Source organism: Pteropus medius, unplaced genomic scaffold, assembly GCF_902729225.1.
Source record: "Pteropus medius unplaced genomic scaffold, Ma_sr-lr_union100, whole genome shotgun sequence".
Taxonomy (NCBI): Eukaryota; Metazoa; Chordata; class Mammalia; order Chiroptera; family Pteropodidae; genus Pteropus; species Pteropus medius.
This window is the reverse complement of record NW_024344436.1, coordinates 1,047,779-1,072,318: the sequence shown is the minus strand read 5'-3', so window position 1 is coordinate 1,072,318 and position 24,540 is coordinate 1,047,779. Positions and strand designations below refer to the sequence as shown.

Here is a 24,540-nt window from a genome sequence, read left to right as displayed (position 1 = left end):
AAGTGGGACTTCTAGTTTCTTTGGTTCACTTAAATTCACACTCAAATCGTGCCGTAAGGAAGAAGGCAGCATTTATTAATCACGTGCTATAGCCATGACCTTTTCATTATATCATTCCACTTAAGGGGACACAAGAACTCTTTGAAATAAGTGTAAGTATCCCACCTGTTAAAGGTGAGGGAACGAGATCCTAGGCGAGTTCTTGCTCTTTCCACCACCTCGCTAAATGCTTTGTTTGGATTCAATGCCTTTCAGCTTATGTTCAAAAACTTATACTAAAAGCTCTTGTAAACTGAGTAGGAAATAGCACAGGCTGGAAAGCTATCAGGAGAGCCGGGGATGGAAATAGAAAGGATCGGGCAATGTAACATTGGTAAATAGGAGCAAATCCAGTCCATAGCCAGAGAAATATCCTTCACTTGTGGAGAACAGGGGTCAGGCATTCGTAGAAGTCTCATCAGAAGAACAAAATGATAGAGCAAGCATGTGGGATGGTTTTTTTTTACAGACGGGTTCTCTTCCTAATGTGCTACTACTTGGGCAAGACTGGTCTGCCTCTCTGTCCTCTAGCATTTCCTCGTTGAAACCCTTGGGCCTCTCGGAGATGAGATACTGGTGGAGAAAGGGTGTTCCTGCATCAACATTCCTTCAGCGCTGTACCCTGGAAGTAGCTTGAGAGGGCAGCTAAGCCCCAAGCGTCATCTTCTGTGAAACGGTTACAGGGTTACAGCTATCTCCTTCCCAAACACCACAACTATCAAGTCAGATTGTGAGGTCGAAATTTTCCCGGAGAGGAACAGTCCACATGACAACATTCCAGAACTGCACAAACAGGATCAGAACTGTTTTGAAGAACAAAGAACCTGAAACAGGTCCTCTAGTAAAGGAAAACACACCCTGAATGAGGAGAGAACAAATGTGTGCTGCAGCTAGAGTTTAAGATACCATTTTTTAAAACCAAAGAGCCATCCGAGATGGTCGGTTGAAAGAACAAACCTGCTATGAGAATAAACATTTGACAGCAAGGTGAATCTCCATTTAACGAGTCTCTCTGGCATCCCCTCAATGTTCTCAACACTTAAAAGCCAAATTGGAGGCATCTGTTTTTCCTGCTGAAACTTCCCACCTGGTTGTCCGATAGCCCTTTCCAAACACTGGCCCAGGTTTGATCTCTCCCAGCCGCCTGGCAGTCTGAGAAAGCCCCAAGAGAGACCATGAACTCAGATTCTCAATATATCTCCCACTTGAACTTCCAAAGTTTATTTGGGAAAGACATTCTTTAGTCCTACCATTTTGCTAGTAAATTTATTCTAGAAATTTTAAATAGCGAGATCTGAAGTCACATGCATAAATTGCCAACTTTTATCTCATAAATAGGTGTAATATTTCATAGAGGAACCATTTCTTCTATCATGTAAATGTACCCCCTCATACACATTTGAATAAAACTTGCTCAGAGACAAGGAGTAAGTCTTTCCCTTTCTCCATATATCTGCTCAGTTTCCAGTATGTGACATTGGCCATGAAAAGCGTTCTACCAGTCACTTTCTGACTCAGTCATATGCAGGCACTTTTGAACAATAGCAAACATTCATATCATGCTTGCTAAGTGATAGCCCTGTTTTAACCAGAAGCAGCAGCAGCAGCAGCACCTGAGCACTGGTGAGAAATGCAAATCCTTGAGACCCACTGAATCAGAAACCCTGAGGCTAGAACTCCACAACCTATATTTCAATAAGCCCTCCAGGTGATTCTCAAAACCGATGGTTTAGATGAGGAAACTGAAGTACGGAGATTAAGTGAGTTGCCTAAGTCATAGAGGGTGCGCTAATGTGCAGGAAATACAAATTGCCAGTTATAAAAATAGTCACAGGGATGCAAAGTAGAGCATAGGGAATAGAGTCAATAATATTGTAATGACTATATATGGTGTCAAATGGGTATTAGATTTACCAGGGTGATCACTTTGTAAAGTATCCATATATAAATGTCTAAATGTTATGTTGTACACCTGAAACTAATATAATATTATATTTCAATTAAAAAACAAATTTAAAGAAAAAACCCAAGCAATCTGGTTCTAGAGTCTGGATTTTTTTACTCTTATACAGTATATACTTCCTCTCTCACGGAGAATGAGAGTGTAGGTAGGATGTGAATGTGGGTAGATGAGGTTTTTACTATGTTCAATGACCTAAAACATACCAAGTTGCATTATACAAGAAGAAAAAATGTTTTGTCTTGTTACTCAAATCGAGGACATAGTAATGAGACCAGGGTTCGTTCCCTGAGGGTAAGTTGGGTTTACTGTGGTCTGTAACTGCAGACTGCTTTCCAGCTCTAAACTACTATTTTGCAAAAGGGAGCTTAGGCCGAAACGTCACTTCTATAACTTTGGCTGATTCAAAACAAATCTATCCCTGAAATGAAAAATAATTTGATAACGTATCACTCTGGAAAGGTGATTCATGATCATTCATGATCATCATAACTAGGAAGTTATAATCAAATATAGACAGTTATCAGTTGATGGGGTGGACTATAGTCTTGTGGCCCACGTGCTCAGTTGGTCTCCGATGTCAGTCTTCCAGCTCCCAGTGGAAAATAGGCATTGAACGACTCCAGCTGGGTCTGGGCACCATTCTAAACTCACCGCCTCTATATAAAAATGACTTGTCATCTACTCCATCTTTTCAACAGGGTTGTGGATAAAAACTCGACATAATATTTACCGGCAGTGAAATGTTAATGAGTTCTTAGAGACGAAGAGCAAGAGATTGACTTAAAAAAAGAATCTTGCTATGATGATTGAGAGAAAGGGCTGAGGTTGGGGGACAGAATAGAGGAAAGGAACAGAAAAAAGGGCAGGGTCAGTGGGCTCCACTCCAGTCAGACTATAAACAGTAACAGACATTTCAGCCATGTCTTGTGTAAGGGGCTCCATTGATTCACAAGGCTCCCCGACAGAGAGATGACGAGAAGCTAAGACAGAAAGGGCCCATTCATTCATGCGGAACACCAGCTCTCCATCCCCATTGGCTCTCGCTAATGGCTCCAGGCTGATAGGGAGAAGGGGGGAGAGGCAGACGGGGGAGGCAGAAATGAAAGAAAATGATGACTACAAGATTGTCATGAAGAAATGAACAGCTGCACAGGCAATTGCATGCAAATGTGGCTTCCCTTTTTAGCTGTATAGTTAATGTCCTCAGATTCATCTATTTTTCTCTTTCATGTCATCTTCCCCTCCCCGTCTTGCCTTGTCTTTTTCTGGGGTCCTCTTCTTTTCCCTTTCCCATTCATCTTTCATTTTCTCTGCCCAATATTCTCTACCTCTCTACTAACATCCATTTTTATTTTTCGTCCATTTTCACACATCTCTTTTTTCCTCCTCAGCACTCTTTCTACCGTCTATTCTGTCTAATTGAGTCTTGACTCATCTCAGTTACTGAGTATTCTCTTCCACTCACCTGGGAAGGCTCTCCCCCATCTGTTTTCTCTCAGCTTTTTCTCTCCCTTGCTCCCCACTCCCCCCACCCTCTCCTTCTTCTCAGCCTCTGCCTGTTTGTGAATATGAGCAACATTCAGAGGAAGGGGCCTAATCCTTCCTCAATGGCCCCTCCTGCCGGGTATTCCAGTCACTGACAGATGTGTAGTCCTTGGAAAAGAAGTTCATTCATCCCTTCTGAGAGCATAAAACGTGAGAGACGGAGCAGGGGGTTGGGAGTGGCCATGAGACAGAGGATGGGAAGGAAACAAGTTATAAATAGGATAAAAGAAGATGAAAAAAAAATGTGGAGTATTTTTTTTTCTTCTTTCTTCTTACTCAACACAACTCCAAGGAAATATGCTGCAGCTGGAGAAATCATTGGTTGGTCCATGTCTTCATCTCCCTTCCCTAAAACCCCACGATCTCCTTCCAAAGGACACCCATCACTGAGGAGGGCTGGACCACAGCCCAGAAATAATCATTGCAACTTCTTCATCTGGACAGCGCAAAAGGCAAAGGAGAGGCTGAAAAAGCTCAGAGTTCTTGCCAGATAATTCCATCAGAAAAAGCCTAAGACAGAGGGAACTACAGACAACACATTTGCCACTGAGGCACCACTCCCCATATGAAGGCTTTCTAGCATTTCTGAGCTATAGCTGATGGCAACTAAGGTCATTTAAAGGCTGGTTGTATGTATCCCCATCTTCCCACCCTTCTCAGAGCCACTAATCTGGGTGCCCCCACCTTCCTTCTTCTTGCAACAATAAAGAAGAATATGGGAAGACTATATTATACTACTCTGAGTCTTTGCATTTTAAAGCAGCTTCATCCTAAGAAGTTCTACATAGACACTGTCTCATTGTCCCTGATATAAAAAAGTCTTTTACCTTCGGAAACCTTGACAAGAGGGAGAAGGAAAAATCATCTTCGCTTGGGAATTTATGTACTTCTCACATAAGAAAGAGAAGGACTGTCTTTTTGCTATGAAGAACAGATATTCTGATCCTAAGGCTATGGGCAAGTGAGACGATTGCTGCTATTAATAAGATGTAACCTATAGCAAGCAGAAGCACCATCTTGAGCTAAAACTGTTAAGGCAGAGTAACTAATTGTTCTTGCATTAGGAGATGTAAAATTTAAGCCTACCGATATTAATAGGATTCAAGAATTATATTAATGTAGACACAACCATTTTGATCTTTATTTTACAGAAATCAAAATCAAATCTATTTTGTTTAGAATTTCAAAAGATCATTATTTTTATCTCTTAAAATTTTAAATACTTAAGTGTAACCTGTGAACAGGTGCAAAATCCTCCCTGTTGCCACTTGAAATGGGTAGATCACTGAGATGTCTGTAGCTACGCTTGGAGGAACTGAGACACCGAGCAGAAAGAGACATTAATGTCATCATGTCTGAGATCCAGAGTGGTCCAAAGAGTATCTCAAAGATCAATGTCTAATGAGTCAAGAGAACATGGGACACAGAAGTTGGTTACATTTTGCCCTGGGGAAGAACCAGGCAATTGGAAATCAACTCCCAAGACTTCCTCCCAACCCCCCCAAATGCCACAGCATTTTGCTCTGTGTCTCTCTGTGTATTCCTGGTGAAAGATAAGGCGTGGACAACAAACAAACATTTATTTTATATTTCCATCATTATAAAAGTACTTTTTTACCGTACAGTTTTGTGGAGTTAAGAGATGCCGAACAACAACAACAACAAAATTGTATTTAAGTTTGTTTCCGGTGGCTTCCCCCCTTTGTAATTCCTCAGAATTACATATTTTCAATATGTAAGAGAGCAATAATTTCTTATACTAAGAATTCACCCTGGGAGAAAACACAGATTTTAAATGGCATTTTGATATTTGGAGATATTATCATAACGTGCTCTCATGAAAAATTGAAATTAATATCCGAATCAATTATTTCAGAATCCTCAAATTCAAGTGTTGCATTTCATATTAAAAATAAACCAAAAAAAAAAAATGGCAGGTAAACAAAGACAAATGGGATTTGTAAGAAATGCAAAGTGTCCTGCAAAATAGAATCTGGATAAGGCCTTTGAACTTCTCAGATCCTGGGGGAGAGTGGATCCATTCCTAGAGGAATGTGACTCCTGTTCACCAGAGGGCAGCACTGTGACCAGCAAGTCCTGAGTGAAGGGAATGCTGAGAGGAAGAGAGGAGAATTGGGGAGAGAGAAAGTGGGATGAGGAAGAAGCCAGATACAGATAGGCATGGCCAGAGAGGCAGGGTATGATGGAAAGAGAAGATGAATGACAGAAATTATGTTCTGTAAGGAGACGATTTATCCAGTTCACACTTTATGACTGCAAAACTTCTAGGCCCTTTGTCAATAGCTTGGCTGAAATGGATAAGTCACGGGAAATGCACAGGAGACAGAACTATTTATAAAATGAAGACCTAAAGCAACCCCTCCTCTCTTGGGTGCATTCCTGGAGTTTAGTTTTCCTGTCATTGGAGAACAAAATAACTTAAAATTATTTAGAAGGGGGCTTTCCAATAGAGGACAATAGCATCCGTACCCACATAAGATATGGTAGCTGTTATTTCAGAGAACACAGCCCTCATGTAATTTCTATTGTCTTTCAACTCCATCCTCATTCTCAGTCTTTGTTTATGTTCCTACCTGAGCCACAATGTTCAAGACCAGTAGGTACTTCCTGAGTGGCCATTTCTTCCCAGAAGGGATAGCAAGATCTTTGTGGGTGGTAATTGGACTGGAAACCACAGGCCATTCGAGGATCTTCATAAGAGTTGATAAGTCCCTGCCTCTGCAACCAGAAAAAAAAAGGAAATACATTAAGAAGAAAATTTCTATAGGTTAGCCCTAATGGGACAATAATATCATATCATCCATGTAAACAGGAATCATCCATAGATGATAACAGACTAGAACCAACTATCGATCGCATGAACCCTCCACCAAAAAAAAAAATAAAAGACACGGAATAGGAAATGTTTCTGACTTAGACTATGTGTATATATTTATTTCTATCCATTTCTTCAAGCATCTGAGGACTACCTTCTCTAATTTTCAAATAAAAACCCACGGTTACGAGCAAGGCAGAATCTTGGTCCTCTTTACACCCTCCTTGCTTTTGGTCTTTTAGGTTTCTTACTCTGTGAAAACACCATGAAAGGATATTCTTACGAGACTTATTCCAATATCATAGAATCAATAGGTGATAAATGCCAAAGGAAAAACAAAAAATGCACCACATAATAAAAATCACTCATTTTTCATTTAATTAATGTACATAGGTTTTAAAGATATTGATCGTTAGACAGGAATTTTCAGTTTCTCCCAACATTTGGGAAATTGTGCCACTCCCTTATCAACTATGAAATTCATAAAATATACTACCCACCTAGGACTCTTTAAGGAAGACAAATGTGCTATGTGGGAGGCCATATTTTGTGACATTGAAGACTCTGTCTTCGAAGTCATGGATACATGGATTCACATCCTGTCTCACCACATGGAGGCCTGGGACTGCTCCTTTATCTAAACCTCGGTTTACTCAATTGTGAGATGGGAATGATAATATCTACCTCAAAAGGTAGAAGGACTAAATAAAATAACATGTGTTAGAAAATTATATGTAAGGTAAAATAAAATATGAAATGCATGTAATAAAATTATGTATTATATGAAATGCATGTAATAAATAGGATATGAGAAGCCTAGTATAAGCAGGTATTCTTTTAATCCAAGAGACCCTTAACATTCCTGGGATTGACCAAGAAGTTTAAAAATTAAGACACAAAAGGAGAGGCAGCAGATTCATGAAGAAGACTCCCTGAGACTAGAGACTAATCTACCCTGACCTATCCTCAACCTTCTTTTTCTCTTTTTTATTCTTTCTCTCTTCTCTTATGATCCCTCCGTCTCTATAAAAACTCCACTAAGAAAATCAAACTTTCCTAGAATTCGATGTGTTTAAATCTATTGATGTTAAGGTGAAAATTAAAGAATGTAACTCCCCAGGAGGTAGTCTCATCCCTAAAGCTTGCTAACCCTCAGCTAGACCCTCTGATTGAGAGTGTCCTGTGCCCTGTCTCCTGTTGAGCTGCAGCACAAGAACTCAGCCCTATTACATTAGATTTGATCATTCACTATGTACACTCTCTTCTCCATTTCGTAATTGTCCATTCACTTAACCTCAGTAAAAATAACAGAACAGAGTAATTGCAGAGAGAAAAATGACAATCAAACCCAAAATATAGAAGGAGGTCTTGTGCATATTAATTTGGACCATATTTTTAAAAATATTTATTAAATCCTTCAAACTAGGGCTGAATGAAGTGCATTTGGGGGCTCTTCATCTGCAAACTGTACTAAAGATGCTAAGAAGGTAATGACATTCTTGCGATTGAACGGAGTTGCCTTGAATTGTACATCAGAAGCTAACGTCCTCGGCCTTCTGCTATCAGGAGGCTCCGGTGAAAACCACAGAATCTAAATGAAGCAATGACAGTTCTGCTAGCTCTTTGTGTTTGGGACCAAGAGATTTAGGGAAATTACCAACAAGAACACTCTATTGATCTTCAGTTAGACACATTTCCTTAATTCTGTCTTAAAACGATTTTGCTGACATTGTATTTTAATATTGTAAGTTCCTAAAGCAACTACGTTGAGATTTTATTTTAAATCCCCAAAGATAAGTAGGTCTCTCACAGTACTTTGCAATAAACCAATCCGAAACACATTTTCTAGACTAGCTGTGTGCTCTTGATATCTATCCCCATCTTTTCATATTTCTCTAGAGCCTTTCTCAAAACTCAATGTCAAGTATCAGAGTTATAGGAATAGGGTCTTAAGGGAGGAAACTTTGATTCTAAGTGGTATAAAGGAAAACTCTAAGTTGCCAAGCCACGTCTCCTTTGGAGACAGTGTGTGCATGCCTTGCCTAAACCAGAAAAGATCCTCGTAAGATGGAAGTAGGTGGTACAAGCAGGATCTGAGTAGATAGGTGGTGGGTAATGGTCACAGGCCCTGCTTAGGGTGATAGGAATCTGAGGAGAATTTGAATTCAGCTTTAAAAGTTTAGACTTTCTCTGCTAAGGAAAGGCCAGGAGGCAAGGTGTAGTGTGCAGAAGCGTTGAAGGAAATGAGCTAGATGCAGTATGTAGGGGAGAGATGGGAGACAGAAGGAGTTAGTAGGTTAGGAACAAAGTAGTGAGGTTGCAGACCCGGGCAATGGCAGCGTGGCTGTGTGGTGAGTCAACTCACAGCCTTCGACTAACAACCACATGCAGCACCAGGCTGAGTTTTCATGGTCAGCTTTTTTCGTATAGCTCGTCCTGTTTCCAAACCCGGCTCTTTGTTGTCAGTGATCGTTCATATATGATTTTATAAATGGAAATTATTTTTAAGACATATTTCCTCTTTAGTTGTTCTCAGTGGAGCCAGAGGACTCTATTTTTAAGAACAAGAAGGAGATAATGTATCAAGCCCATCGTGAACCACAAACATCTTTGCTTATGAATGCTCCTGGGAGCATCCTGACTCTTGTCATCTAGACACCTGCCTGTTTATTAGACATTTCACAAACTGACCTAATACATATTTCATAGAGTGTGAAATGACGTTTTTACTCAAGAGAACCACATAGCCAGTTCCAATTCATTACGAAACTGTCTCAATTGAGGAGAAAGAAGCAGGTTATCAACCGGTCAGAAATTCGTGCAGCACAGCCCCCACCTCATTGCTTTAACAAGGCACCACCCCAAACAAGTTCTAATCTCTTTGTGGACACCTTCCTTTCCTGGCTACAACTGGAGGGGACTTCACTAGATACAAGCAACACTCCCAGTTCCTGTCACAGTTTTAAGGAAACCATCTGACAGTTTCTCACTCATTCGTCCCACAGGTGACCATTGAAAAAAACTGATGTACATCCATCCCACACCTGCTCTATGCAAGTTGGTGTGCTAAGCATTGTGCAACAGTCGCATTTAATCCTCATCACAATTGTGCTAGATTAGTATTTTCATCTTCATTTTACAGAAGAACAAACTGAGGCTTTAAGAGGGCAAGTAAATTTCCAAAGCCCACACAGCTTATAAAATCATGGAGATAGAATTCTAACTCGTATCCATTTGATTTCAGACTCCTTTCTCCTACCTGTGCCACATGAAGCTTGTGTGTCTCTAGTACAGATTGCTCAAGTAGAGTGGCTGCCATCCCGTAATACATAGTAGATGAACTGCGGCAGTGTGCACTCATGGAACAAATTCATATCATGCCAAGTATTATGTTATATGATAAGAACGCAATATGAGCAAGAAACAAACTTTACCCTGAGGAGAATACAGATAAGTAAACAGGAAATTACAGTGAGGGGATATGACAGATGAAGTACTGATGTGTAAGGGGAGGGGAGTGGTAGCAGGTAAGACTTCCTAGAGGAAGCAGAATAAGGTAATAAGTGAAAGATTGAGTAATATCTAGAGTAGAACATTTGGCTAAGAGCCTGGAGAGCAAAAGAAGAAGATGACACACCTAACGGTGAAAAGGAACATATACAATTATGTAAGGAAGAATAAGAAAGATTCAAATAGATGATATAGAGAGGTAAAGACTGAGTTGTTTGGTGGTGACAAGCATGAGGGAAAGCTGTGCTCTGGGGCAATGAGGATGCTCATAAAGGAGGGTAATTAGTAAGAATTAAAGCTGGAGGGGCAGGGGAAGATCACAGTGCTGAGGGCCATGAATACCAGACAGGAATTTGGCTTCAGGGGTAAGGCATTGGAGGTGTATTAGAAGAATGGACATGATGAATCTATGTGCTCTAGATAGAAAGCCTTGTTTGACGCGCCGGGCAAGAGCAGAAGGTGGGAAGGCTGATCCAGGCAGTAGTAGTTCCCTGCAGAGCCATACTGGAGACTGAGGCAAAAAAGAAACATTGGCCCAGCTAACCTGAACTTCACTTAACTTTTTACTTTTTATAATAATTTTTGTAAATATTGCATTCAGACACTGTTTAGCCTCAAAACTGATTGGGGGCACCCCTTCAGTATTGCCCCATCTGAGTGCTTCACTCGTCTCACACTCGTTTCAGAGCTGAGCAGCAGTCCAATTACAAGGAGAGAGTCGCATGACGGTCATGCATATAGAGGTGAAGAGGAAATGAGAAATCCAAGATAATGCCCAGATTGCTTGCTTTGATGCTAGTGAAAATGATGTGTTTAGGTACATAAATAAGAAGGGTGGAGAAACTTTTACTTTGGGTTGTGTTTGGATGGAGTGATGGCAGACAGAGCACCTTGGTGGAGGGGTCCCTAAGGTGGCCGCATGCTAAGAGAAGCCAGGAATGGGTAAAGTTAGATTTAGGTAGCATAAGGAGCCAGTTAGACTACAGAGTCAAGGAAAATGGCAGTTAAAATGAAAGGAGAAAAGATCGAAAAAGGGTCTTTAAAGTTGCCTATAATTAGGATGAGCAATTGGGGAAAAACAATAAAGAAGGACCAGATAAAGACATAGGAAGGGACACAAGAACATGCACAGTGTCGTGGAAGCTAAGGGCAGCTTCAGACCCGGAGGTGGTTGGCAAGTGGCTGTGAGGAACAAGATGGGAACCAGGCAGCCCTGGAGGCCGGACAGCTCAGGAAAGCACGCATCCTTGCCCTGCTCCATCAAGATATCAGAGGATACAAGCCCACAGCCTAAACTCTTCCTCTTTCTGATCCTGGAAATGAGCAAAATGAAGCCCCAGAAGTCTGGAAACTACCAGGACAATGGACACAAGCTAATCCCAGCTCTGCTTTAAAAGGGAGTCAGCTCTGCTCTAAAAGGGAGCCAGCTCTAACAGTACCACCACAGCGGACCACCTCCACCCCTCCTCCAGTTAAGGTCTTGTCTATTTCTTAGCTTCACTTCTCAGTGCTTCAGCGTCAGAGACCTCGAGCTTCTCTTCTCCACCCCTCACGGTCATCTCTTTATGACAACTCTTTACCTTCTCCCACCTGCGCCCTGTCAAAACCTCACAGCCATTGAGTTGCTTATAGTCTTCCTTCTCTCTGCCCCTGAAAGACTCCCGAATTGAAAAGAGAGACAAGAGGAATACTTTTACAACACTGAATTGCAAACATTTGGAGTCTGCCTGCCTATGAGTATGCATGATTCATTCTTCAAGTTTGTTTCTCTCTTTAGCCAAACAGCCTTACATGTCCAGGTGTTTGCTTCTTAACTCCTACTTACTATTCTTCTGTATGTGCTACTCAGTATGCAAACTCTGTCAAAGCAAATCTGTCTTCTCTCTGATCAACTTCAGAATCCTAGGGTTTAGCCATATGCAGAGCCATAAACATACAAGACACAATAAATATTTCTAGAAGTTGCTCTTAAAAAAAAAAAAAGTGTACCCAGAGGCAGAGTTGAGTTAACTCTGAATGGATGGGCCCAGGGGTTTGCCATTCACAGAGAGAACTCTGTATTATTCTGGGAATGTCACAGATGTTCATATGCTCTATAGGAAGACAAAAGATTGGAAGTCAGGAATCCTGGATTCAAGTCCTGCTCTGCCCTAAGGAGCTGCATAACTTCCAGCCCTGTCTCTTAATTTCTTTAAACATTTGCTTCCTGAGGAGGCTGGCCTTAATGATCTCCAAGTTCCTTTCTAACTGCAAGTCCTCTTTTTGCTGATCTGTCCACATTCTTTCTCCTGACCTTGTGACTGACAGCTTCCATTTGATATAGAACCACCTCGGGATGGAGAAACCTATGGAGCCAAAAGTTGTCATAGTCATAATTTGGATTCATGAGGCACAATATCCCCTTAAAATGTATTAAGGCCTTCATTTTGTTTGTCTTCATTCTTCCATAAAACCACGCTCTAACACCGTATTGACACCACATTCCCCACTTTTCATTACACAACTGTGAAGCTTAGCAAGTTTCTAGCTACTTGCTAGGGGCTCTCACACAGTAGATGCTCAATAAAAGTTTATTCAATAAGTGGACAATTTCCCAGCGTAAAACCTTCTACCCCACAGCATGCAATTGTCTCTCCACACTGGGCTGAACAACTCTACAGACTTCTAACCAAGGCTGGGCGTCCTCGTTCCCAGAAGATGGTAGGCGAGCTAGCACCTCCTTTCATGGATTGTCCAACACATCACAGAGAAATTCCATGAGCAATGCTGAAGAGTTTAGGGCAGAGCATCATCGTCAGAAGGACACTGAGCACGTCTGCTGCAGGTGGAGACACTTTTCCTCCTCCCTTGAGAGACAGAAGGGAGAGAGGCAAAAGAGAATTGCTTCTTAGCTTAGTGTTTACCCCTCCTTAGTACTCAGCCTAAGTACTCCTAGCAAGGGGCGGGGAGTGGGGATGGGTGGTGCAGGCACCAGGAGAGGCAGGAACAGACAAAATAGGAAACTCTCAAAGGGCAATTTAATTTTAGACTCAAGGCCAGGAAATTCTTTTTAAAACAATAAGAGTGATGGTCTTGGGCCTTGGTGAAAGGGCAGGCTTGACCTATTGCAAATTTCTGAGAGAGAAGAAAAATTTGAAGCACAGAGAGAGTGCTATAGACAAAGAATATCGAATTCTGCTCTTAAATGAAAAAGCCGGGCTTGGTTTCTATGTGGACCACAGCTGAGGAGACTCCAAGACACCTCCTGGCCCTGGGGCAGCACATCAAATTAGTGGTGGTGTCACCAACACCGCAGCTCTTCCTGAGACCATAGCCCCCTCCTCTCGTAGCAGGTACGAGTGATGTTTGAAGCTGGCAGTGCAAAGAGCCTCTGAACCTCTGACCATCCTAGGTGCCTGGACTTGACACTCCCTTGCTGAGAGATCTTGGGTGAGATCGTGTGACTTGTCAGCTCCTCTTCACTTGGCATGGAGCCTTCAGACTCCCAGTGACTCCAGGGGTGACAGCATAACGCATGTCACAGTGTGGAGATGGAAGACGAGACTCTGAGCCTTGTTATGGGATGTGAGTGGGAAAACTCGCCATGGCTAAAAGATTGGGTAGTAATTTTAAAATGAAGTTTGGTTTTTTTCCTATATCGGAGAAGACGAAATCACTATAAATAGGACATATAGATGCATGAATGAAAGTCTGTTCTAAGTTATTATATATCAGCACATACCTAAAAAATGATTAAGATGAATTAGGTAGTTGGTAGTGTCCTATCCCAGGAGTCAGAAAATCTGGACTACACTTCACCTCTCACTCACTCTGTAAATTCAGGCAATTTATTTCACCCCTTAGATTTTAATTTCCTGATACTGGGAGATGGTCTCCAGGTTGTGGTTTGGCCCTGAACTTCTCTAGATTGTGCCGACTGCACCTAGTATCTTAGAAAAGTCCCACTTTCTAAGATGCTGGGAAAATATACATTATCACTCTTCTTTTCTTCAAATTTTCTAACTACCATGAAGTTATGGCTATAAATAATTTCCTTAAACATTATGCCCAGCAATCTCTCCAGGGGTAAAACCATCGTCATCCCATGCAACAAGAAAAAAAATTTTCTGTTTCCATTGACAACCCGAATTTCTCTTTGTGCATTCCCACTTCTCTGATACCTTGCCCACTGCTCTCCAGGGTTCCCAGAGAGAAGGAAAGGGCATCTGAGACATAGTGACAGGCACAAGCCCTTCCCAAGCAGTGCAGGGAGAGCACAAACTGCTCTGTGGATATTCAAAACTCAAATCCTGAGGCATGTGTCTGAACAGTCTTGGGTAAAAAGTGAGTTGCTTCCCAAGGAGGCCCAATTAAACTGCAATTACTCAAGATAAGAGAACCAGGTCTGTTTACACAATGGGGTTGTAAACCACCAGCCCATTACAAGAGAACTTTAATCTGGCAGCAAGGGAGCTGTTTCTAATGCAGGGCAGTGATGAAGCAAGCAGGTTTCTCAATAAGAATGTCTCCATTGTCCCCCAGTAGCCCTTCGTTGTTCTGGCAACACACACACTTGTATGGACAATATGTGGAATCGCCTCCACTCCTCCCTCCATGTGTCCACCTAACACAATCACGAAGTCCAGAGAAAAACAGAGAAGAGACAGTGACCATAAGGAAATGGAAGTAAATGAAGTCACTTTTGTAGCAGGCACTGGACATGCATTTCCTCATTTAACCATCATAATGACCTCTCATCTACCGGTTTTACAGGTGAAGACACTGAGGTTCAGAGAGGTTAAGTAATGTGTCCAAAGACACATGGTTAGGGTGTAACAAACTAGATTTTAATCAAGATCTTTCTGACTCCAAAGCCCAAGTGTTATCCATGATATTTGGCCAGGCTGCATTGCACAGCTGGCTGGCCCAAGACTGAAGACTCTATCTAATGCCTAGTGCAAAGAGGCAGGAGCAAGAAAGATCTCTCTTCTTCCTCAACAGAATGTCAGAATGTGGATATAGAGTTATGAGTCCATCAATCCATCCATCAATCCATCCATCCACAATGGAAAAAAAAGAAAGAAAATGTACAAAAGATAATTTGCTCAGACCATGAAGTGATTGGCAAGATCCACAGTCAGTCTCAAAGGCCTCTGTGACAGGGAGCTGTGTCTGAGGGCAGTGGTTTGGAGCTTACTTTTGCAACGCACTTAGCTAAGCCATGTGGCCAGGCTAATCCCTTCTGCCGGCACCACACTAGATTCAGAAGGCCCACCAGTCCCTCAGATCCCGCTGGAACACCACAGGAAGGATGAAGGCCAATGCCTAAAACCTGTCAAAAGCTGTCAGCTTCCCTTTTGTCTCCTCCAGTCTGGCATCCAGCATGTACGTGTACATATTTCCACCCCCTATTCATATTCAGTGATCATTTGTCTGAAATAGCCATGATTTCATGTCATGTTACTCTATACAATCAAAGCAATTAAGTACCTAATGTGTGTGATCCCATTTATACAATTTGGAAATCTTTCATATAATAAATTCACAAGTCAGTTTATAAGAGAAGAGCATTTGATCTAGAAAGAATAGTAAGTTTTCAATGCAATTACCCCACTTCAAACTACAAGGAATGTTTTCTAAACCTAGAGTCTCATCCTAGGAATTTCTGGCATTTTGGGATATTCATTTCACCCCTCGGGCATCAGTGCCTTCCGTGTGGTCTGGCACTCTGGGCTGCCACTCTTGCCATGACATATTGCTGTATCCCCAAGGGTCTGAGCTCTGAGGTCACGAGTGGGCAGTGCTGCTCCTTTCCTCCAAACAGTTCAAGGTGCTTCCTCAAGTCTGTTAGGCCTGGGGATCATTAACCCCTAAGTACCTCTTCCACACGTCCTCTTTGCTTACAAGGTAACCAAGGACTGGGATATGTTTGGTCAAACTAGTGATGTCCCATCCCTCCCATTCCTGCCCTCCCCCAGCTCTGCTGGCTCAATGGCATGAAGAAGAGGATGACGCATGAGAGGACAAGGGGCCAGCACTGTGAGGGACTTCCAGGGCTCTCTACAGGCTTGCTGAGGTAGCATAACAGGAAGGAGCACTTCCTCCCCTTGGATGAAAGGGTCTCAGATACACAATCCATATAAGTACCTGAACATGTCACCCCCTCCCACACAATGGCCAGACAACTTCCAAAAGTGTTGTTTCTCTACCTCCCCCCATGGTGACATCACTTCATTTACTGTAGTCTCCCGAAGGGCTGGCCTTACAAGAGGGAAAACATATGTCCTGGTTTTGATAAGCTGACCCTGAGGCAGAAAATGTGAGTTCTGTGTGAAATGGCTGTTACGTGATGGTGACATTGATTTTACAACTTGAGACTCTTTTGCTTTGTTGCTGAGACTCTTTTAAGCATTCTTCTGGAACAGTAAATGAACAAATAATGTTAACGCTACCTCTAATTTACAAATAAGGAATCTAAGACTTAGTAATCTTCAAGGACTAGAAAATATTTCTATCGTAATTTAAAAGATTATTTCTTGGACAACTAAAGCAGTAGGCTCAGCAATACCCCTCATAACATGAACATATTCTCGTTTCTTCTTCTTTAAGATTTCTCTCTCTAAAGCATTAACTTACAAGTAATAAAGACCCGTTTTGATGGTACTGCTCGAAGGCAGTACCATCCGGCCTTTGAACTTGTTCTGTGGCTACTCAGCCTAGGCGCTACTGACATTTGGGGCTGGATAATTCTTTGTTGTGAGGAACTGTACTATATATTGTGGGATGTTTAGCTATATCCCTGGCCTCTACCCTCTAGATGACAAGAGCAACTTCATCCCTCAAGTTTTGACAACCAAAAATATCACCAAATATGCCATGGGGCAAAATTACTCAGCTGAAAACCACCTACCCTTACGTTTTTTCTTTCACCCTCAAACTCTCATAACTGGGATGGAGTTCCTTTTCTTGGTGGCTCAATCTAACTAAATCAGAAGCAAGGGCATCAGGGAGGAGGACTCAGATTCTTGGATTAAGCACTTTGGGTCATGCTCTAGACAGAGAGGCTCCAGCAGAATGAGAAGACTCAGCACGTGGGACTTTGACTTCATTGTCTGGGAAAGTTAATGAAGCTGTGTTCACTCTTCCATGAAATCTTAGATTGAGATTGAAAGTGTGCCGTTTGCTAGCTTTGTTAATGCCAGCGTCCCAAGGTTATATCCTGTTGACAATTTACAGATCTTTGACGGTTTTTTATATCCCAGTCTAAAGTTGAAGGTTATCTGTAAGAACCGGTTTATGGAACTTGAGTTTGTACTCAATACATGTTAGTTATTTATTTTTATTAGAGAGAATGTATGTGAAGAATTTAAAGGACTTTTCTGCTTGCTCTATGTTCTGAAAGGTTACTTAACTAGGCCCAGTGATGGAGAAACGGAGGCCCAGAGAGAAGTTATGAGTGACAGTGCTGGAACAATAACTTAGCAGTTTTCTTACCCAACCTTCTACTTTTACCCAAGCAACTTTGAAATGTGTAGCAAAAAGGATCCCACATGCTGGTAATGCTTTTCAGATATGGTTATTGAGGTGAGGGTAAATGGGTTCTTTGTTTTGAAACCAGTGGAAATCATTCAAAATGCATTAAAAATATTCAGTGTTTTCAGTCGGGGTGAGGGGTCTTCACTTAAAAATATGCATTTTGAGTATTTGTTTTTTGGTTTTTCGATCTCACGTAAATTCCAGATCATTTAATATTATGCCTGCAACTTGTATGCTTACAATAAAATTTTTTATTTCAGTATCTAAAATAAATACAAATTTGTGTGGCATTGTTTTTTAGACAACTTATTAACCTTTTTTAATTTGATTGCAATACTAGTAAAGAGAATTAACATAGGCTAGCTTTTTCATCTACTTTTCCAAGTCAATGATACGTTTTGCCCTGAAATCTCTTATTTATTTTAAAAGATCTCTACAATATCATCTTAAAGAAAAGTTTAGTGTAATTCGTGTTGACCTTAGGCAATAACCTCTGTGAGAGAAGCTGGGGGAGTCATTCCTCAGCAACTTCTCTAGCCCCTTTTGTGACCTTAACGTATAAGTCCTTTGGCAATTTCTACTAAGCAAAATTGACTGACTCTTGGTCTGGACTGTGTGTATGTGTGCGTGTGTGTTTTAAAACATATTTCTGATGCAAATCGTGTAGTCTAAATCTTTTCCTGATTCTAATTTTTTAAAATAGTCAATGATGTTTATATGAAAACGGAGGCCATTTTGAAAAGAAGAAATGTGTAACAGAACAGCCAGTAAAGAGAGATGTGTTAATCATCCCTTAAACATAGACTAGCTTTTGAGTAATTAATTTTTCAGTACTACAGAAAATAATTTCAAACACATCAGATCTTTCAATATGCAATGACAGTAAGAAGTCATGGTTCACTTAAGGGTACAGGTGTTAAAAAGTCTGAAGAATCTCAGGCAGGATAGTCAAAGACGGGAGTTAGAGCTGTGGTTGATTAAAGGGTTAACAATAAACTCATCTGTCCATTTCCAGAGTAAGTTAAAACAGTTCAACAAAAACATACAGAATTTAGAATAGTTAATTATATATCTCTAATATGAAAGGTTCATTTAACACTGGAACTGATGAATAAAAATTATGGTATCTCTCACACAGTAAATCTATAAGAAATTTATCTAAACATTTCAACTGATCAGCACATCGTTTGGGTAAGAGTCTTCTTCTCTAAGGGCAGGAAATTTCATCTGTCCTATTTTAAAGTTCCTTTTACCCTCCTTATTCTATGATTCATGAAGTTTTCCTATAAATTTATTGTCACATTTCACTTACAGTTTCAAGTACTGTGATTAGAAAGCTTGTGTTATTTAACTTCTATATATGAGGCCAAAAATAAGTTAAATTATGCTAAGAATAGGTCTAAGGTACATCAATATGTAAAAAAATCTTCACCAAATGAACTGAGCAGTAAAAAAATCACCTGGCTTTATCTGTTAATCATGTTTTGAGTCGTATTCCCTGAGACGCAAACATACTTAAAATCTTTCTCAGCCAATCCATCGTTCTTGGATTTTTACTTTATATGCTGATAAAAAAGACAGATAATTTCACATATTTGCTCCACCAAAAGATTCAAAGCCAGTTTCAGCTTTGGAGCTGGATCCCTGCCTCCTCTGTTTGGCAGAGGTCAGGATGCAGGAGGCAAGTGGAGGCGAGAAGGCAGGGTGGGCAAGAGGACGGCCAGGAAGACCCCACTTACCGCCACTGCAGGACGTGCTGCTGAATAAGAGGCAGGGCCGCTCACTGCAGAATCCGAGAAGTAGCTCATCTTGCTTTCAGCACCTGCATGGGAGAAAGGGTTCACTGAGCTGCTGGATGCACCAATGTGTGGACTAGAAACCACAGGAGGGTTCAAATCTTAGAACTGGAGTCTCCTTAGGAGTTCACCTCTTTTTGTTACTTACAGAGAAGAAAAGCAAAACTCAGAAAGATAAAGTGACTGCCCCTGGCACCCAGAGTCAGGCAGACCCCAGGCAGAGCCAGTTCCCTGATGGCAAGGTAGCATGGAGAATGGATACCCTCTGCATGCTGCAGACTATAAGGAGTGAAAGAGTATACAAAAAGACCCCTTTTTAGGGTTTCCGGACAGAGACTATGTCTTGTGTGTCTTTTTCAGTAACATCTCCATCCATATATTATCTTCCCTCCACCCAACCAGGCCTGGCATGTAGCTAGACTCAGTACACAGTTGTGGCATAAATTAATTGATAAGGGAATAAATAGAAAAAGGACTGGAGAAAAGAAGTATGGAAAAGCTCTACCGAAGAGACATACTAACCAGGACCCCAAGACACAGAGAAACAGAGAGAAGCCCTGGAAAAATGAGTCGACATTATTCATCTTGTTAAAAAAAAAAAAAAAGAAAGAAAGAAAAGGCTATTAAATAACTCTTGTTGAAAGCTATTATCTACATTGAAAGTCTGAATGACAAGAATGCTTGGGGACTGTCCTGCTTGAAGGGATTTTCCAGTTAGCTGTGTGTCATCAGGAAAATCATTCACATATCAAACATTTCTGTTAATCTAAATGCTTTCTAAGTGCATTAGTTCACATACTCTCATGAATTCAATATTATACACTTAAAAAATGTCTTTCTTGAATAATTTCAAAGATTAAATTCCTAGGCATATCTTTAGAAACCAAATTCCTATTGTTACGAAATGACATTTTAGTTTCAACATAACTGCTTTCCAGTTTGTATTTGTCTGTCCTTTTCTTATATTCTTGCTAACATTTAAAGCCCTGATATATTTCAAGAAAAATCAAGAGTGGTGTGTCTTATATTCAATTTGCAGTTTTGCTTTACCATCTCAATACAGCATGACAGCCAATGAACAAATCTTCTTGCATATAAAATATATTCAAATGATAGAGTTAAACAGTCTCAGCAACATAAAATTATACTGACTAAGGACTAAAATCACAGAGCCACTAGAATACAGTTGAGAAAAAAAAGCTTAAAACTTTGGAGATATAATTTAGCCCAGAAATGTGCTTACTGTTTTTAACTAAAACTTTACCTTTTTATGATGTCTTTTTTTTCCCCCCCAAAGTAGGATTTTCTCCCAAAAGCAGTTAAAGAAACATGAACTAAAAAAATAAAATGACTAAGGGTTGCTAAGCTATGTTAATCAAGATTTTGTGCCCTAGTTTTTCAGAGAATTGATCTCCGCTGCAGCAAAATGGCATCATTAACATCTGTATCAGTGGTCACCTAGTCTAAAAATAGTGACTAGCCACCGTATATCAGACTCTGTGCTGGACACTGAGCGTGAAATGGGAGTGAGGTGCATATGACAGAGGTCGACATGGACTCCTCCTTGCCATATATTGAGGATAATCTCAGCGAGCTCCGTGTTCTCTTCTACCAAAGCATTCCTTATTTTTAATCTTAAAATCAAAATTTAAAGTCCCAATGAAGCATCATCAATTCATACACTCCCACTTCAATATTTTTGATCTACTTATGTATGATACTTAAAGGTTAACAACACAGATTGTATTGTATTGAGAACAGCTTAACCATGACCAGATTCCTTAGGGAAAAGTTGGTCTTCCCTCCAGAGCCCTGCAGGGCAACCTGGACCTTTGGGAAATGTGCAGGGATCGAGGAGTGTTGCTTCCTGCAAGCCATTCGGCCCCTGATTTCCTTCTCCAAAGCCCCATGAATCCCCTGGGTCATCATAGATCTCAATAAGCATGTTGATGGCCTCCTTTGTTAGGAACTTATTTATTGGTTCAGTAAATAACTACTATGTGACTTCCATATGCCAGGCACTGTTCTGGGCACTGGAGACACACTACTAAATAAAGATCTCTGACCTCATGGACCTTACATTCTATCAGATTCAGGATACAGCTGAGAAAGACAGTCCCTGTTTTCAGGCGCTAGAGAAGACAGACTCACATACAACTACAATATAATGTGATGAGTAGTTTGCCAACAATACGGAGGAAAATGGCAGTCAGTTCTGCTGGGTGTGGGGAAGAGGAATCATGGAAGATGGCACAGTGCAAGGTGTGACCAGGTAGCCCTCTGAATCACTCTTAGACTCTCGCAAGCAGCTAGACCTTTACCATTCTGAATTCCTGTCTTACTTATATATTTGTAAGACAAAGGACTTTTAAAATTGGCAGCCTTGTCCTGAAGCCCAGCTCAAAGGCACCAAGAGTTTTGGCCTGCCAGCCAGCCAGCCTCCTCTTCACAGCCACACATCACGTAGCCTTAAAAAGGGTTCTGTGGATATATGTTTTCTCTTTCCAGTTGACAGCAAGGGAGGAAACCTGTGGCCCCACATATGGTACATTCTGTGCTGGGCTGTATTCTTAAAGTTGTGTGCTATATGAAGGACACTTCCCTTGGGGAAAAGCCCTTCGCCCAGGGAGGAAGCTGGAAAAAGGGAGTTGCCAGGGCTCTCATCTCAGGAAATAACTCTGGGACAGAAATGGATTACTGCTTTATTATTTTTTGGAGAAAGAAAAAAGAACCCGCCCTTTTCCCACTTGTAGATTGTGACACAGAACAGCTGCTGTAGACGTAAACCCTTTCAGAAAAAGCAAAAAGGAGTGGGTTTTTTTTTTTTTTTTTTTTTTGGACTCGTTAGCCAAAGAGAATTCCCTCCCACATGACAGCTATTTGAACATCAGCTGGACCAACTTTTTTGTCTTGGTATTATAAACATTTAGTACCTAAATACAAAACAACTGTGTGATTTAAGATTAACTCCCCAGCCCAGAAGCATCCACAGGCTTGTCTGAAAGTAGAAGTGATTTGAACACTTGGTAACAGAGTCATGAAGAGCTGAGTTCATTTATCTTTCATGGGACCAACAAGACCCGAGCAGCAGAATAAAGGCACCTGAAGGTGTCTTTGCCTGTTGAGGCCTCCAGGATCTGTGCTCCCACCTCTGCCCACCCCTTGCCACACACCAGTGCAAACTCTGCTCCTATAACATGGAACTAGGTTGTTCCCATAAGCACCCAGCGCTGTTTCTCGCTTCCCTGCCCTTCTCACAGGATCTCATCTAATAGAAAGACCCGGCTACCCTGCTGTACCTCGGGACTAACTAATCCCTTCTCAAGCTTTTGGGCTCATCTCAGAAGTTTCACTGCCAGGAATCCTGACCGAAATGCCTTTCAGCCCTGCCAGGGCTAGCTGCCCCTTCTTTGTGCTCCCCACATGTATTTCAATCATTGTGCCTACCATACTATTTGCCTCTCCCACTAAACTCTGTGAAAGTAGGTACTATGCCTTTTTCATCTTCGTATCTCCAGAATTTAAGAGAGTATGGAGCATAATAAGGTTCATATTTTTTTAAATTAGTGAGTGAATGAGTGAATGAATGAATTGGTCTCACAAGACTAAGAATGTAAGAGGTGGATCAGATGCAAACAGCATTTGATTTTTAAACCACAGAATCTGAATAGATTGTAGTCTGGATAAATATCCACTTGAAATAATAGGTTCGTTTTGTGATACATTTCTAAGTGAAACTGCTTCCCTTTATTCACTACCTATTTAATGTCACTTACCAAAGAAGCCTTTGCCACCACCCCAAATAAATAGCAGCACCCTGCTCCCCATTCTGACACTTAGCTGCTTAGTATTGTCTCCCCACCTCCACCTCATTAGAATTTAAATTTCTTCACCGCACATTCTTAGATCCTCGACCAGTGTTGGCACACAGGAGTGTAAGTTAAAAATTTTGTACATATCCTTTAACTCACTTAAGCCCCCTATTTTACAGATGAGGAGAAAGACTTGCAAGGCTATTAACTGGATAAGCTGAGACCTGATTCTAGGTCTTCAGCTACCTTCCCCTGTGCTTCCTTATCCTCACCATCTTGGATTTTCAAGACAAAATGGTCAATCTCTTCAGAGGACAAAAAAAGGTAACAATTTGATTTATGTGGTTGCCCCACATTTAATAAAGCACACTGAACTAATTTTCCATGCAAGAGCTTCTAGAGCTTTCCACCCTCCGTGGGCCGGGATCTGCAGGCTGACACTTCCTTCACTCAGGTCTCTCCAAGAGCAGTTTGAATGATGCCCAGTTGCTGGAGACTAGGGACTCTTTTTGGCTATGGAGAGAAGCTGGGCAGTTAGGGGGCATTCCGGCCCGACAGCAGAAGAGCAGGACATCCCAGAGACATGAGACCTTCACGGAGGTGGCCTCCAGTTCTCGCCAACTCTGCCTTGCGTGGCTGCATTTCCAGATGATAACTGTGACATTAGTTAAGGGTTTTGCATTTTGCATTATGTGCCTTTCAAGGAAAGACCACGCCTTTAGGAAAATAACCCAGTAAACTATACATAAAATTTTTTTTCTTCTGAAAATAATTGTTTTTGCCAAAATAATATATATTTATTTAAAAATTACAATAAAACTACAGAAAATTCTAAAGCGAATGCCAAAATCACTTGAATTTTCATCATCCAGAGATAATTGTACTAATATTTTATTCAGCATTCTTCTGGGTATTTTAAATTCATCTATACAAATATAGATATAACATATAGATATGATCATGGTTTACCTTCACAGTTTTATTCTCTACATGCTGTTTTACAATCTGATGTTTTCATTGATGTTTGATATAATGCTGTAGACATTTTTCTATGTCAATAAATATAGCTCTACATCCCAAAGTATGGCTGCCAAGCACTGTATGTATGCATTATTCTCTTCTTAATGAGCCTCTTATCATAAAATTCATGTGTCCTTAATTCCTTGTCATTAGGAAAGTTCCTAAAACATTTTCTATTCTCATTAAATGCCTAAAAGTGGTACTGTTGGGACAAAGAATGTGTATATTCCATAGTTGAATACATATTGACACACTGCCTTCTATAACAGAGAAGACAAAACCACACTGCCACCAAAGGCATTGTGTTTTAAATTTAATGTTACCCTCTAGTCATCATGTTAGCTTCATAGGTCAGAAATTACGGCTACGACGTATCCTGGGTATGAAATTCCCCATGGAGAATAGAAAAGTGCAACACAGCTGTGAGAGAAAATGTAGATAATGTAGTTTTTTCTCTTTGAAAGTTAAGCAAAGTTTAAATAGACTTGCAATTAGTATTTCTCC

The 24,540-nt window shown here is 40.9% G+C and overlaps 1 protein-coding gene across 2 annotated transcripts in view; it reads right to left on the bottom strand.

Annotated features, from left to right (window-relative positions):
* Positions 1-24,540, bottom strand: part of ETS1 (ETS proto-oncogene 1, transcription factor) — a 121,981-nt gene that overhangs the window by 89,393 nt on the left and 8,048 nt on the right. For both annotated transcript variants that reach the window (XM_039872728.1, XM_039872730.1), the window contains 2 exons: positions 19,148-19,230; positions 6,142-6,286 (listed from right to left, as the gene is read on the bottom strand). In XM_039872728.1, the coding sequence (XP_039728662.1) occupies positions 6,142-6,286; positions 19,148-19,216 (214 nt within the window). In that variant the 5' untranslated portion in view covers positions 19,217-19,230. Of the gene's footprint in view, positions 1-6,141; positions 6,287-19,147; positions 19,231-24,540 lie in introns of those variants that run through there.